General features: G+C 52.0%; 1 protein-coding gene and 1 long non-coding RNA gene across 6 annotated transcripts in view; one reads left to right on the top strand and one right to left on the bottom strand.

Annotated features, from left to right (window-relative positions):
• LOC142819614 (uncharacterized) overlaps positions 1-16,935 on the bottom strand; it is a 169,170-nt gene that overhangs the window by 25,813 nt on the left and 126,422 nt on the right. For 2 of the 5 annotated variants that reach the window (XR_016347747.1, XR_016347746.1), the window contains 2 exons: positions 13,338-13,409; positions 7,416-8,634 (listed from right to left, as the gene is read on the bottom strand). Coding sequence is in view for 1 of the 5 variants with exons in the window: in XM_089772656.1 (XP_089628782.1) it covers positions 8,600-10,600 (2,001 nt within the window). In the remaining 4 variants the exon portion in view is untranslated. Of the gene's footprint in view, positions 1-7,415; positions 12,496-13,337; positions 13,410-16,223; positions 16,398-16,935 lie in introns of those variants that run through there. The other 3 variants (XR_016347744.1, XR_016347745.1, XM_089772656.1) reach the window with 3 other exon arrangements.
• On the top strand, positions 478-6,908 carry LOC149521889 (uncharacterized). The gene is made up of 3 exons (XR_016347750.1): positions 478-957; positions 6,325-6,447; positions 6,771-6,908. It is a non-coding gene; the product is annotated as an uncharacterized LOC149521889 (long non-coding RNA).

The raw sequence follows: 16,935 nt of genomic DNA, 5'->3' as shown, positions 1-16,935 counted from the left end.
TCAGCAAGAGAGAGCAAGTGTTTTCCTAAAGAAAGGTTTAAATACTCAAATTTAAGGAGGGGATAGAAACAGCTTGGAAGTCCATTATAACAGCAATGAAATAACTTTTTACATGGTTTAAACAAATTTTGTTCCATATTTTTAGTGGTAAAAATTGTGTTGGATTCTGTTCATTTGTGTAATATAGTAACCTAAGTAGTTTTTTAAACGTAGCTTGAGGGAATATGTCTCTCTTGCAGGATTAGCGAGATCTAAGGTCTTTGCAGGTGGGAGTGAAATAAAAATGCAGGCACAGCGCAAGAGAGAGTGGGAGTAGGATTAAAATACCGTCCCACGCAGGGCTGTATCAGAGAACTCCCGTTCTGTTATCTCTGGGAATGTCTGTGGCATTGTACAGCGGGGAACACACTTTACTCTGTTGAAAAATGCAGGTTTGGGTGACCGAAACATTGTGAAAATGAGTGAAAAAAATTCCTAGAAAAAAACTTGAAAATAATGAAATGGGGACACTTGCAGAATTATGAGGTTTTTTCACATCCAGGTGGCTTTTCTTTCCAATGCTGACTGCAACATTTAGATTTAAATCAATGTTCAATGACCTTAAAAGCTTGGAAATGCGCCAAACCCATATACTTTGGCTTTTCAGTATGGTCAATAATTGGGTCAACCCAGAATATTTTTTTGTCCAAATGCTTTAGAATGGGGAGAGAACCAAACAATCAGTTCTGGTACAATTGTGTTGCCTGGTGTTACCCTCCTGATTCTCAGCTGTGATTCCCTTCCCAGCCTCCTTTCTGTCGTGACTCTCGCCAGCTCCCCTCCGGCAGAGCTTACTGCGCCAGCCGTGAGAAGGCTCCGTTCAGCTCCCAGCCCAGCCCCGGGCTCCTCCCAGCACCATGGGGGTTTCCTCGCTGCTCTGCCTCCTCCCTGCTCTCCTAGCGACAGCCAGTGCCCAAGGTGAGTCGTCCGCGGCTGAAGCCACTTAACCCTCCTGGACTTCGATCCCTCGCGCCCCTCCCTGACCAGGGCCCCTCCCGCACGTGCAAAGCGCTGGGACTAGCTCTGGGGATACAGCGGACTGTTGACACAACGGCTGTGGTAGCGGCGTGACCACGGCACTGGAGCGGGGCTGGCAGAGCCCGTAGTGCAGATGCCACCTGCCCCAGTGGAAGGGGGTTTCCCCCCTCGAGGAGCTCACATCCTGAGCGAGGGGAACATGCACCCTTGGACTCATCCATACACACTTCGATCGGCCAATCCCAGGGGACACAGGAACACTGCTGGAGGAGTGAATTGGGGGCACAGATGCCCCTGACGTGGAGGGAGAATAGGTCATGTGCTCCACCCCCAATTGCTTCTTTGCCCTCCGCAGGCCACTTTCCAGTATGTCCTCCCCCTTCCTGTAATGGGGGTCCCCCACACTGGACACAACACACCAGACGTGGCCTCAGCAGTGCCAAACGGGGGGAATAGTCACTTCCTCATGGCCACAGAGCCAGTTACATAGAATCACAGAATCCTATGGCTGGCAAAGACCTCAGGAGGTCGTCAAGTCCAGCCACCTGCCCAAAGCAGGACCAGCCCCAACTCAATCAATCCAGCCAGGGCTTTGTCAAGCCGAGACTTAAAAAACTCTAGGGATGGAGATTCTACCCCCTCCCTAGGGAACCCAGCCCAGGGCTTCCCACCCGCCTAGGGAAATAGCTTTTCCTAATATCCAACCTAGACCTCCCCTATGTAACTTGAGACCGTAAGAACATAAGAATGGCCATATTGGGTCAGACCAATGGTCCATACAGTGCAATATCCTGTCTGCTGACAGAGGCCAATAGCACATGCACCAGAGGGAGGGATCGCAATAGGGAATCCTCACGGAATCTCTCCCCTGTCCCCCACTTCCAGAGAAACAAAAGCAAGGGACACCATTCCTACCCATCCTGGCAAATAGCCATTGATGGGCCTAACCTCCAGGAATCTATCTAGCTGTTGTTTGAACCCTGTTAAAGTTCTAGCCTTCACCACATCCTCTGGCAAGGAGTTCCACAGGTTGACTGTGTGAGGAGTGAAGAAAAACTTCCTTTTGTTTGTTTTAAACCTGCTACCTATTCATTTCATTTGGTGACCCCTAATTCTTATATTGTAGGAACAAGTAAATAACTTTTTCTGATTCGCTTTTTCCACATCAATGAATATTTGACAGACCTCTATTTTATCACCCCTCAATCTCCTCTTTTCTAAGCTGAAAAGTCCAAGTCTTTCTAATCTCTCTTCATATGGTACCCATTCCAAAACCCTCATCATGTTTGTTGCCTTTCTATGAAGCTTTTCCAATGCCAGTATATCTTTTGTGAGATGAGGCAACCAACATCTGTATGCAGTATTCCAGATGTGGGCATACCATGGATTTATATAGAGGCACTAAAATATTTTCTATTTTATTCCCTATCCCTTTTTTAATGATTCTTAACATTCTGTTTGCGTTTTTGATCACCGCTGCACAGGGAGTGGATGTTTTCAGAGAAATAGCCACAATGACTCCAAGATCTCTCTCTTAAGCTGTTGTAGCTAAATTAGTCCCCATAATATTGTAGATATAGTTTCGTTTATTTTTTCCAATGTCCATTACTTTGCATTTATCAACATTAAATTTCATTTGACATTTTGTTGCCCAGTCACTTAATTCAGTGACAACTTTTTGAAGTTCTTCACAGTCTGCTTTGGTCTTAACTATCTTGAATAGTTTGGTATCATCTGCAAACTTTAGCATCTCAGCTGTCCTAAGGCCGCTCTGGTTGTTTAGCCGGTTTCTTGCTTCTGATGGACTTAAAAAACATTTGGCTCTTATTTTTTGAGTTTTTGGCTAGCTGCTCTTCAAACTCCTTTTTGGCTTTTCTTACTATATTTTTACACTTAATTTGACAAAATTTATGGTCCTATTTTCCTCACTAGGATTTGACTTTCACTTTTTAAAAGATATCTTTTTATCTTTCTTTACTTCTTTCACCTGGTTGTTAAGCCACGGTGGCACTTCTTTGATTCTCTTACTCGTTTTTTATATGTTTGTATGTACATTGAAGTTGGGCCTCTATTATGGTGTCTTTGAAAAGTGTCCATGCAGCTTGCAGAGATTTTACTTTTGTCACTGTACCTTTTAATTTCTGTTTAACCAACATCCTCATTGTTGGGTAGTTCCCCTTTTTGAAGTTAAATGCCACAGTGTTGGGCTATGTCTAGACTGCAGGCTTCTTTCGAAAGAGGCTCTTTCGAAAGATGCTTTCGAAAGAGCCTCTTTCGAAAGATCGCGTCTAGACTGCAGGCGGATCTTCCGAAAGAGAAATCCGCTTTTTCAAAAGAGAGCACCCAGCGAGTCTGGATGCTCTCTTTCGAAGACGGCCTCTTTACATTGAAGAACGCCTTCTTTCGAAAGAGGAACTTTCGAAAGAAGGCGTTCTTCCTCGTGAAATGAGGTTTACCGCCATCAAAAGAAAAGCCGCGTTCTTTCGAAATAATTTCGAAAGAATGCGGCTTGAGTCTGGACGCAGGGGAAGTTTTTTCGGGAAAAGGCTACTTTTCCCGAAAAAAACCCTGAGTCTGGACACGGCCCTAGGCTGCTGAGGTGTTTTTCCCCCCACAGGGATGTTAAATTTTATTACATTATGGTCGCTATTTCCAAGCAGTCCAGTTATATTTACCACTTGAACCAGGTCCTGTGTTCCACTTAGGACTAACTCAAGACTAGCCTCTCCCCTTGTGGGTTCCAGAACCAGCTGCTCCAAGAAGCAGTCTTTTAAGGTATCAAGAAATTTTATCTCTGCATCCCGTCCTGAGGTGACGTGTACCCAGTCAATATTAGAAATCCCCCACTATTACTGAGTTTTTTATTTTGGTAGCCTCTCTAATCTCCCTTGCCATTCATAGTCACTATCACTGTCCTGATCAGATGTTCGATAATATATCCCCACTGCTATATTCTTATTATTGGAGCATGGAATTACTATCCATAGAGATTCTATGGAACATTACAGCTCATTTAAGATTTTGACTTCATTTGATTCTTCATTTTCTTTCACATATAATGCCACTCCCCCACCAGCACGACCTTTTTTGTCCTTCCGATAGATTTTGCACCCTGGTATAACTGTTGATTGTCCTCATTCTACGAAGTTTCTGTGATGCCTATTATATCAATATCCTCCTTTAAAACCAGGCACTCTAGTTCACCCATTTTATTATTTGGACTTCTAGCATTTGTGAATAAGCACTTTAATAATTTGTCACTGTTTATCTGTCTGCCATTTCCTGATGTGTTAGACTCTTATTGATTTGATTGTGTCTCATTTGATCTGATCCAAACTTCCATCCTCTTCCCCCGACTAGAACACAGAGCATCTCTATTAATAGACCATCCTCTAAGAGATGTCTCCGTCCAATCCATGTGCTCCTTCATACCCACTGGCTTTTCCCCAGCCCTTAGTTTAAAAACTACTCTACAACCCTTTTAATGTTAAGTGCCAGCAGTTTGGTTCCATTTCAGTTTAGGTGGAACCCTTCCTTTCGGTACAGGCTCCCCCTATCCCAAAAGTTTGCCCGATTCCAAATAAATCTAAACCCTTCTCACTACACCATCGTCTCATCCGTACATTGAGACTCTGCAGCTCTGCCTGCCTACCCAGCCCTCTGCATGGAACTGCAAACATTTCAGAGAACGCTACCATAGAGGTCCTGGATTTCATTCTCTTTCTGAAGACCTTAATTTGGCCTCCAGAACCTCTCTCCTACCCTTCCCTATGTCATCACGAGCACCGGCTCCTCCCCAGTACTACGCATAAGCCTATCTAGATGCCTCGAGAGATCCTCAACCTTTGCACCACGCAGCCAAGTCACCATACGGTTCTTCCAGTCACCACAAACCCAGCTAGCTATGTTTCTAATGATTGAATCCCCCATTACTGACACCTGCTGTTTCCTAAAAAGTGGAGCTCCCTCCCCCAGGGTATGTCTACACTACCCTCCTAGTTCGAACTAGCGGGGTAATGTAGGCATACCGCACTTGCAAATGAAGCCCGGGATTTGAATTTCCCGGGCTTCATTTGCATAAGCGGGGAGCCGCCATTTTTAAATCCCCGCTTGTTCGAGCCCCGTGCAGCGCGGCTACACGAGGCTCGAACTAGGTAGTTCGGATTAGGATTCCTATTCCGAACTACCGGTACACCTAGTCCGAACTACCTAGTTCGAGCCGCGTGTAGCCGCGCTGCACGGGGCTCGAACAAGCGGGGATTTAAAAATGGCGGCTCCCCGCTTATGCAAATGAAGCCCGGGAAATTCAAATCCCGGGCTTCATTTGCAAGTGCGGTATGCCTACATTACCCTCCTAGTGCGAACTAGGAGGGTAGTGTAGACATACCCCCAGAGAGGTATCCTCAGTGCGAGAGGATCCCCCAACATCCTCTGGAAGGAGGGTCCTAACTATGGGATCGTTTCCCTCTGTTCCAGTTGACTGTTCTCCTTCCCTGAGCCTTTCACCCTCCTTAACAGCACAGGGGCTGTCTGACCGGAGGTGGGCCAGTTCTACAGTGTCCTGGAAAACCTCATCTGCGTACCTCTTGGCCTCCCTGAGCTCCTCCAGTTCAGCCACCCTGGCCTCCAAAGCCCGTATGTGTCTCTGAGGGCTCCTTGCACTGAATGCACACGTACGCCACCCGCCCACAGGGCAGGTAATCACACATGCTACATGGGGTGCAATAAAGAGGACAGCCCCCCCTCTGCTGCTGCACTTCTGCCTGCGTCCCTTCCGACAGAGAATTCGGTTATTGACGGGGATTTTATTTAAGTCAGGTGGTTTTGGTTTCAGTTTAGTTTCAAAGTTTTAAAGAATGGCCAGTGTACTTCACCCCCTTGCCACTCCCCTTCGAAGCTCCCTCACCAAACTCCCTGTGAGCTGCCCCTGTTCTGCAAAGCTCCCTGGTCTCTTAGTAATGGGCTTTGTAAAGCCCTGGTCTTCTTGATAGCCCCGCCCCCTGACTAAGGTTTGACCAATGAACACAGGGTTCTAGATTTCAAGTCCTCATTAAGAAACTCACAGCTTCCAACTGCCGGCCACAGGACACGGTCCTTCAAACAAACAGTCCAGATGCTCATGATCTCTAGCCCGGGTACGGCAGCAGGCCTGTCATTGAAATTGTGGAGTTGTGGATGGTCCTGGAGGCAATTGGGCCCCTTAACCGCTCGGCTTGTTTGGAGCAGGGGGAGACTCGGGCTCAGGGACGTGTCCGAGCTGACACTGTTACCTCAGTGAGAAGGAAACACTCGCTCTTCTTCCTCCAGAGGGGACCCTGACATGCAACGTGGGCTTCGGCTCAACGGAGGCCTGTGATGTGGCTACAGGGACCTGCCAAGACGACCAGGCAACGGGCGGCTGCCTCTCCGTGGCAGAAGAAATTTCCCTGGGTAGGTGACTTTGCCTTCACCTCAGGCACATCTTACCCTGCCTCTGTCCCCACCCTGAACACCAGGGCCACCCCAACACCGCCCCTCCCGGAGCCCTGGCACCTGGCACAGCACACTCCAGCTGGGCGCAGTGCTGGGTTGATTCCGGCACTGTTCCAGTCTCTGACGCATCAACGGGCAGGCCAGGCAGTCTGGAGGCCTGGACCCGCTGGTCAGTTGCAAAGCTCCCATTGACTTCAGGGGCCTGGTTTGACCCCCAGGTGCTAGTAATGGGTCCCTCCTAGCCTCACATTTTGTGTTTTGCTTTTCTCTATTGCACAAAGATGGAAGAACGCAGACGTTCTTCTCCAAGCAATGTCTCAGCGGCTACAACAGTCACATGAAAGTCCCCATCTCTTTCACCGTGGGGAACGGCCAGTACGTGAGGATCAATGTCCTACAATGCAACACAGATTTGTGCAACTTGGCCGCACCTCAAGGTACGTTGTGGGTCTGTTTGTATTGTCCCTATTTCGGGGCATGGCCACACGAACAATTAGAGGGTGTGAGCTGGGTGTGACTAGCTCTCAGTGTGCCCCTACTGATGTACATGGGTTGGCTGGAGGAGCGCTTTGGAAAGGCATTAGCTTGGAGAACTGTAATAAATGGCTCCCATGTGTCAACTGGGTGCACATTGACAGCTAAGCCATCGGACCGGCATAGGGCGGATTGACACCCCATCTCCCTTGCTACAGTCGGATTGTTCGTGTGGACAAGCCCCGGCACAATTCTATTTGTTCCTGTTTCTCCCTGTTATTGCCCCAAACTCCATTTCCTCAAATGTCACTTCTATCACCACTGAGACAGTGTAGCTGTCAGGTCTCCAAGGTGGGGGGAGTAGAACAGCCGGGGCCCATTTTCAGTGAGATCGGTGGGGCTGCATGCGAAGGAGGGAGCCGCCGCCGGGACAGGCTCAAATCTAAACTTCCCGGCACCTATCGGCTCCCCCTTCACTCTCGCCGGGATCCAGAACTGAGCCAGTGCGGCCGTCGCCGACTGTTGTGTCCCAGACAGACGGAGAAATGCCCCCGGCTGCAGGGAGGGGCCTGCACATGCTGGGCGAGGCAGGGCCCAGCCCCCAGCTGGGATGAGGTTTAACCCACCCGATAACCATCTCTTTGTCTTTGTTCTCAGTGACCCCGGACACCACCCCGAACGGGCGGCAGTGCCCAACCTGCTTTGCTCTGGGCTCCACAACCTGCAACAGTGTAATCACCCCCTGCACAGGGCTGGAGACCTATTGCCTGGATTACACTGGAGATCTGAACCAAGGTAAATTTTGCCAGCTGGTCGCAGGGCGGGGGGTGCCTGGGAATGTCCCGCCCGAAGAGATCCCTGAGAGCTGGTGGGACCCGGAGTCTGTGCAGAGCCCTGGGCGGGTGGGGCTGCCAGAGGGGTTTTAGACAGATGAGAGGAGAGAGGAATTGGGACGTTCCCCTCCCACCCCAGCTCCCCCTGCAGGGATGCTGCCCTACTCCTGGGTTTGTGACAGTGAAGTACTTGCCACGGGAAGAGTTGTGATGTCAGGGACGCAGAGCTGGGGAGAGGGCCCAGGAGCGCTAGCTCCTCCCGCTTCAAACTGCTGTAACCACTAAACCCCACTGCCTTTGTGTTCATTGTGGAGCTAAGCTGCTCTGAGGCAGCTCCTGCTCTCAGTGTGGCCCAAGGCTCCTGGCGCTCTGGGATGTTTATAAAATAACTGAACCGAGCGGGGGGCTGCCGGGGACGGGGGAGCCGGCGAGTTCCCCGGTGGCGCAGTGCTGGGGAAGGCCGCCCCGACCACAGCTCCGTTTCCAACCCCAGCTCCAGATTCCTGTGTGGGGCTGCAAAAAGGGTCGCGGGGGAGGCAAAAGAGCGCCAGGCGCCTGCCCTGCCATGGCCTGGTGCAGTTGGAGCAGGGAGACCCCCAGGCAGATGGGAAGTGGAGGCAGAAGGGGAACCCCCGGCTGGAAGGGACAGAGAGGAGGGGTCAGAGAAGGACCTGGAGCTACTTGCCCCTAAGAACAGGCTGAATTTTTCCAACAGGTTCATCTTCCTCACCGTTTGCTGCAAAGGGCTGCGCGTCGGCGTCTGCGCAGGAGATTAAACCTGGAACCACCCTGGCGGCAACAGGCTACACCCTCACATTCCTGGCGGGGTCGTCTGCTCCTGGAGAGAGAATAACCCTCAGCAGCCCGATACCAATTGGCAACCGCCAAGGAGGCATGTCCAGCGCTGCTGCTGCTTCCACCGCCCCCGGCACCCGTCCTGCTATCACCACCCCCGGCACCCGTCCTGCTATCACCACCCCCGGCACCCGTCCTGCTACCACCACCCCCGGCACCCGTCCTGCTACCACCACCCCCGGCACCCGTCCTGCTACCACCACCACTGCCATCCCTATTACCACCACCATCACCACCACCCCTGTTCCTCTTGATACCACCACTACCCCTGTTCCTCTTGATACCACCACTACCCCTGTTCCTCTTGATACCACCACTACCCCTGTTCCTCTTGATACCACCACTACCCCTGTTCCTCTTGATACCACCACTACCCCTGTTCCTCTTGATACCACCACTACTCCTGTTCCTCTTGATACCACCACTACTCCTGTTCCTCTTGATACCACCACTACCCCTGTTCCTCTTGATACCACCACTACTCCTGTTCCTCTTGATACCACCACTACCCCTGTTCCTCTTGATACCACCACCACCCCTGTTCCTCTTGATACCACCACTACCCCTGTTCCTCTTGATACCACCACCACCCCTGTTCCTCTTGATACCACCACTACCCCTGTTCCTCTTGATACCACCACTACCCCTATCCCTCTTGATACCACCACTACTCCTGTTCCTCTTGATACCACCACCACCCCTGTTCCTCTTGATACCACCACCACCCCTGTTCCTCTTGATACCACCACTACTCCTGTTCCTCTTGATACCACCACCACCCCTGTTCCTCTTGATACCACCACTACTCCTGTTCCTCTTGATACCACCACTACCCCTGTTCCTCTTGATACCACCACTACCCCTATCCCTCTTGATACCACCACCACCCCTACCCCTCTTGATACCACCACTACCCCTACCCCTCTTGATACCACCACTACCCCTGTTCCTCTTGATACCACCACCACCCCTGTTCCTCTTGATACCACCACCACCCCTACCCCTCTTGATACCACCACTACCCCTGTTCCTCTTGATACCACCACCACCCCTACCCCTCTTGATACCACCACCACCCCTGCCCCTCTTGATACCACCACTACCACCGTCCCTCTTGATACCACCACCACCGCCGTCCCTGTTGATACCACCACTACCACTGTCCCTGTTGATACCACCACCACCCCTGTTCCTCTTGATACCACCTCTACCCCTGTCCCTCTTGATACCACCACTACCACCATCCCTGGTGATAGCACCACCACCGCTGTCCCTCTTGATACCACCACCACCGCCGTCCCTGTTGATACCACCACTACCACCGTCCCTCTTGATACCACCACTACCTCTGTTCCTGTTGATACCACCACTACCCCTGTCCCTCTTGATACCACTACTACCACCGTCCCTCTTGATACCACCACTACCACCGTCCCTCTTGATACCACCACTACCTCTGTCCCTGTTGATACCACCACCACCCCTGTTCCTCTTGATACCACCTCTACCCCTGTCCCTCTTGATACCATTACTACCACCATCCCTGGTGATACCACCACCACCGCCGTCCCTGGTGATACCACCACCACCGCCGTCCCTGGTGATACCACCACCACCGCCGTCCCTGGTGATACCACCACTGCCACCGTCTCTGTTATTACCATCACCGTCGCTGCTAACACTACCACCCCTGTCCCTGCTGATACCACCACCCTCAGAACAACCACCATCACCACCAACCCCTGCATCCCTGATATAACCACCCCCACTATACCTGACCCCTGCCTTCCTGATACAACTACTAGCACCACCATCTCTGTTGATACCACCACCACCCCTTTCTCTGCTGGTACCAGCACCCATGGCATCCCCAAAGATACCAACAGCACCTCTGTCCCTACAGCTAGCACCACCCCCAGAACAACCACCATCACCACCAAGCCCTGCATACGTCATATAACCACCCCCACTACACCTGACCCTTGCTTTCCAGATACAACCACGACCACCACCCCTGAAGCAAACACCATTCCCATGTGTTCTACAACCACCCCTGATACAAATGACCACATCTGTGGAGCTAGCCCGGCTCTGGGGAAATTCTCGTTTGCCCTCTCCCTGCCTCTCCTTACTGCGATCCTGCTGGTGAAACTGATCTCTTGATGCCCTGCTGTATGGGCCACACAGCACTTGATGCCTGCAAATGAAGATCTGAATCTAAGCTGCCCCCTCTCCGAGGCCTCTCCATGGTGTGGTGGCAATGCAAAGGGGATGCTGTATCGCCAGCACATGGGTGTGCGTATGTCCCAGTACCTCACTGCTGGCTGCAGTCTCTCTGGAGCTTTGGCAAATTCACTGAATAAACCAGGATTGGAAATAGAAGGCCCCAGTGTGTTCTGTTCCGGTTGCACATTCCCCACCTTGTCTGCATGAGAGCGGAGCACGACCAGACGCATTAGCCACAGAAGAGCTTGTTTGTCTTTGTGGGCGTTTCCCCCTAGATCCCTGTATCCCCCGCTGGGCATGTGGGACCCCACCCGCGGTGCCCACCCACCCTTCCCAGCCTGCACTTCCCCGAAGCATCAATGTTACCTCCTGGGCGTCTCTGCCGAGCTCTCAGCAGGACGGTGGCATAAACTTTAGTGGCTTGGTCTGGGCTAGAGCTGTGTGACTGAGCACAGGGGGCATCACCTGGGGAGGCCTGACATGTGCCCCCCCCCCCCAGCCACAGACCTCCCCAGAGCTTGAGTGGCACCACTGTGGGCCCGGCCTCTTTCGGCTGCTCTGAGGATGCCCCCAGAGGACTAACATCCTCCCACAGCTGGGGCAAGAGACGGCTGCAGGGCCAGGGGGAGGCAGCTGCTGGGAAGGGTAAGGGACCTCTCGGGGCAGCAGCATGGCGGGGCCGTCACAGGCAATAGGGCAGGGAGAGTCGCAAGGCAGGCGCCAATTTCCAGCCTGGTCTCTGGGAACGAGACTGGGCTCCTCCTAGAGCAGGTTTTCTACACGCCGCTCTCCAGCGACAGGCCCAGGCTGGGGCCACTGCTCCCTGGTGGTGGCTGCGCGTTAGCTGGAGAAAAAGAAACGTCCTTGGGCAACAGCCAGAGACCAGGGACCCACTGTGCCATGTGCTGCCCAGAGCTGCTCCAGACTGGGACCCCCGGTGTACCAGGTGCTGCACAAACATGTAGATACAGTCCTGCCCTAGATAGATAGATAGATAGATAGATAGATAGATAGATAGATAGATAGATAGATAGATAGATAGATAGATAGATAGATAGATAGATAGAAGGGGTGTGTGGGGATAGATAGAGGGTGTGTCTGGGATAGATAGATAGATAGATAGATAGATAGATAGAGGGGGTGTCTGGGGATAGATAGATAAGAGGGGGTGTGTGGGGATAGATAGATAGAGGGGATGCCTGGGGATAGATAGATAGATAGATAGATAGATAGATAGATAGATAGATAGAGGGGGTGTCTGGGGATAGATAGATAGAGGGGGTGTCTGGGGATAGATAGATAGAGGGGGTGTCTGGGGATAGCGAGCACAGGGCTGGGCTGGCAGAGCACTCATTGATAAGGCTGCTGGGCACCGAGTGCTCCTGCAGACATGTCTCCACAGCAACATCCTGATGGCACAAACTCTGCCCAAGGAGAAGGGGCCCCCCAGCTCTCCGGACAGAGATCGGGACATGGGAGGTCGGGGAGATGTGTTAATAGAACCCACATGCGCAATGCTGGGTGAGAACTGGAGGCAGCAGGGGGCAGTCACTACAGTAACTATGTCAGGGTATGTCTACACTAGCCCTCTAATTCGAAGTAGGGTGGTTAATGTAGGCAACCGAAGTTGCAAATGAAGCCTGGGATTTAAATATCCCGGGCTTCATTTGCATCTTGCCAGGTGCCGCCATTTTTAAATCCCCGTTAGTGCGGACTCCATGCCCGCGGCTACACGCGGCACAGAGTAGGTAGTTCGGATTAGGCTTTCTAATTCGAACTACCGTTACTCCTCGTGGAATGAGGTGTACAGATATCTGGAATAGGAAGCCTATTCTGAACTACCTAGTTCATGCCGTGTGTAGCCGTGGGCACGGAGTCCGAACTAGCGGACATTTAAAAATGGCGGCGCCCAGCAAGATGCAAATGAAGTCCGGGAAATTCAAATCCCGGGCTTCATTTGCAACTCCGGTTGCCTACATTAACCACCCTAGTTCGAACTAGGGGGCTAGTGTAGACATACCCTAAGATGCTGCAAGACTGTCTGTTGTTTTTTAAGTTTTTCCAGTTACATACTAACTCAGCTCCCCCTCTGAAGTTTTTTTCCACAATCACAGTCTGAGTTCCCAGTTGCACTGACCCTACCCTAGAGGCCCTCGGTGCTGCTGGGGCGATGCCCAGGGCCTGCTGTACTGCACAGGGGTGATGTCTGATAGCCTGAGGCGCTGTGAGATGCAACTAGCCACATAAGAATACACTTGGCTGATGGCTGTGTGGGTGTGTGTGCGGGTGTGTGTGTGGGTGGGTGCACGCGCACAAGGTGAATTCAGTGCCCCAGTGCGTTTGCAGTGTGCACCCTGGATTCCATCCTCACACACTGTATTTCCCCCAGCGGCCCTGCCTCGTTCAAGGCGACTTTCCCTTTGTGTTGGGAGAGCCCCTCAAGTCACATTTTCCACCTACCGCTCCAGCCCCGCGCTGCTCCGAACGATTAACAACCCTTCCTGGGCCTCTCTGGTGTTCTCGCCACGGCACCTGAGGGGGACACAAACATTAAGGACTCGTTTTTGCACAAGGCCTGTGACCTGGGAAACTGAGGCACAGTGGGCTGGCTCTGCACAGGGAGTCCTGACAAGCAAACTGTGACAGTGTCACTAGGCAGCCCCCATCCCTCACCCCGAGACAGCTGAGGGGCTCTGAGGCCGTGTCGCTGTCACAGGCGAAATGAACTGATACAGCAGGGAACTTCCCTGGCCCTGCTCGGCCCCAGGGGACGGGAAGGGCGACGGGATCTGACCCCTCGCTCTCACGCTCTTCCCCTGGAGCTCTGCTGCCCCCAAAGGCTTGGCCCCATCTCCCCCTCCTCTGCCCCACCCAGCCCCCGACCCCCCCAGCCCTGCCCAGCCCCCCCTCCTCTGCCCTGCTCAGCCCCCAGCCCCACCCAGCCCCCCCTGCCCCGCCCAGCCTCTGTCCCCCCCCCCCCCAGCCCCTGCTCTCCCCTTAGCTCGGCCCTGCCCAGGCTCACAGGCACTTGGGGCAACTGCTCCCTCTGGGAGGCGTCTCTGTGCTGGGAGGGGAGAGGAGCCAGGGCCCCCCCTCATTGGCCTGCTGCCCTGCCAATCAGCCTGCCTGGAGCACTGAGCTCACCCCATTGGCCCTGGGACCTGTCAGTCTCACCCTCCTCCCGCCTCTTTGTCCCTTCCCCTTTTCTGTGGTACCCTGAGAGGGCTGAGCCCCCCCCTGCAGTGTCACAATGAGGGGCCCTGGGACCAGTCCCCTCGTGTCTGTCTGCAAACTGCCCCCCCACAGGCGTCCCCCCACGGCCAGCGCCAGGCTGCGGGGTCACTGGTCCAGACCCCTGTGGGGCCTGGTGGGCAGAGACAAGCCACTGCACAGCCCCCCACCCCCTCGGCTACCCCATAGCCCCTGGGGGCAGAGAACAGCCCCAGCGTCCTGCTGCCCGAGGGGGCTGGAGGGGCTCGGCTCTGACTGAACGGGAGCTGCCTGCCTGGGGCTTGGGGACGGCCAGGCCCGGAACCGCCCCGCACTGCAGCAAGTGAGCGTTACCGGGGCGAGTCGCTGCCAGTGCCCCGGCCTCCCTCGGGCATGTCACCTCGACAGTATCCCCAGCCCCCAATGTTCAAAAATCATGAAACAGGCTCCTCAAAGAGCACAGGATTGGCATTAAAATAATGACAACGCAGACAAACAATAGCTGTGGTGTGGCTTCCATTTGCCTTCTGCTCTTGGAGCCTGTGGGTGTGTTTGCCCTGCACCGTAGGTGGAAATAAGACACGCAATCTGAGCTACGCAAATTGCGTATCTTATTCCAATGTTATTTCGAAATAGCTTATTTTGAAATTTGGCGCTATCTGCGAAATAAATGGCAGTTCTGAAACTTCCCTACTCCTTGTGGAATGAGGTTTACCGGGATCGCGAGCCTGTCATATTTCAAAATAACTGGCATGCTCAAAAGACACGGAATAGCTATTTCAGGATAGGGTTGCAGTGTAGACATAGCCTTAGAGAGTCCTGGGGTCACATTTTGAAGTTTTCTCCATTGTCACTTTATTTTTCATTATGTATCACTATCTGAAAAGAAAGAAAGAAAGAAAGAAAGAAAGAAAGAAAGAAAGAAAGAAAGAAAGAAAGGGATACCGAGACGGGAGGGTGACATCAGTGCTAATTAAATCAAGGTGATTGTGGCTGTCAACTTGATGAGAAGGTGAGAGTAGCTGAACAGGAAATGACCTATTGCAATAAGAGAACTGCTCCATGTGTTTATTTACACCTTGGTTCAGGGTGTCAAATTCCTACTCAACAGTTTCTCCCTGCCGTCTGGTTTTGAACCTTTTGGCTACGTCTAGACTACATCCCTTTTTTGGAAAAGGGATGTAAATTAGACGTATCGCAATTGCTAATGAAGCGGGGATTTAAATCTCCCACGCTACATTAGCATAAAAATGGCTGCTGCTTTTTTTCGGCACGGAGCTTTGTCAGAGAAAAGTGCCAGTCTAGACGCTGATCTTTTGAAAAATACAGCCTTTTCCGAAAGATCCCTTATCCCTCTTGAAATAAGGGATAAGGGATCTTTCGGAAAAGGCCACCCCCGGGTGCTAAATGAGGCCCTTGCACCTGTTGGGGAAATCTCGCTCCCCTGGGGTACAGAGTCCCCAGAAAGGTCCGAGGCTGGAGGTCAAAGCAGTGAGGCAGGAGAGAAATCTAGAAGGAAAACTTTATTATGCATGCAGGCAGGCTGACAGCTACCAGAGTGAGAGCAGCAGCAGCCCTGAGAGACAGGTTCAGGGATCCTTTATGCAGTATGTTCAGACAGTTTAGTTGTTGATTGTTTTCTTTAACATATCAAAGTCTCGGCAGAAGTACTCTGAGCCGTTTCTGTTCACACCAGAAGTGCTAGAAATAAGTTTACAGAACAAAGCCATATGAGAACCTGAGTGAGGAGCCTACAAGGCAAACTGTGACAAAGAAAAGGGTTTACATGACAAATTGTGACAGACTAGGAGTCTCCATGAAGTTGAGGTAGGAGGCATTGGAAGGGTCTTGATTAGAGTTAATTTGATTTCTCTGTTACAGGGAGAGAGGCCTGGAAAACTTTTAACCCTTACAGCAGTTTTCTTTTAGAGAGTTTTGATTTCCTGCACAGTCCCCCCTTAGACACAATTGGAGTTATTGGATTTTTCTCCCACACACCTGAGACTCATTAGTTTTATCTCCATCCTGGCCTATCTGCTGGTAACCACAACAACAGAGATGCTGTGGGGGTGGGGGATGGAGTGGTAGGGGGTGCTACCACTCCCCCATGTTTGAGCCTTCGAATTTCATACTTACCGCGCATGCCCCAGACCCAGCTCTTCCTTGCAACAGCTTGTGCTGCTCCCAGCTTCGCCCTTAGGCTGGGGAGTGAGTTTGGGAGCAGTGGGAGGCAGGTGATTAAGATATCAAAAGGCCCGTCATTGACATAATTGAGGGTTCGTTAAATGATCATGCAAACGCTGGCAGGCACTGCAATTAAAAGATAGGAAACTCAGGGTAGGAATCCCTAGTGGTGAGCTCCAGGGTCTGCCCTGCTGTTCAACTTATTCATAAATGATCTTGGAAAAGGGGCAAATAGTGAGGGGGCAAAATTTGCAGCTGGTTCGAAATGATTCCAGATAGTTAAGCCCTGAGCTGACTGCAGAGAGTTCCAGACGGGCCTCACCCACCTGGGTGTCTGGGCGACACACGGGCAAGTGGAATTCAGGGCTGGGAAATGCAAAGCAACGCGCATGGGGAAATATAATCCCACCTGTACCCACAAGAACGATGGGGACAGAATCAGCTGTTACCCCTCAGGTACGAGATCTCGGAATCCTAGTGGCTAGGTCTCTGAAAATGTCCGAAATGACTGGGGTAAGGAACAGCTTCCCTCTGAGGAGAGAATCGTGAGACTGGGATGTTTCAGCTTGGAAAAGAAACGACTAAACGGAGGGGGATAGGTTAGAGATCTAGAGACTCATGAACGGTGCGGGAAAATAGAACAAGGGAACGTGATTTACTCCGT

The sequence above is a fragment of the Pelodiscus sinensis genome, chromosome 22 (assembly GCF_052426305.1).
Source record: "Pelodiscus sinensis isolate ZL-2025 chromosome 22, ASM5242630v1, whole genome shotgun sequence".
NCBI lineage: Eukaryota > Metazoa > Chordata > Testudines > Trionychidae > Pelodiscus > Pelodiscus sinensis.
The sequence above is the reverse complement of the archived record's forward strand: the minus strand, read 5'-3'. Positions and strand labels throughout refer to the sequence as shown.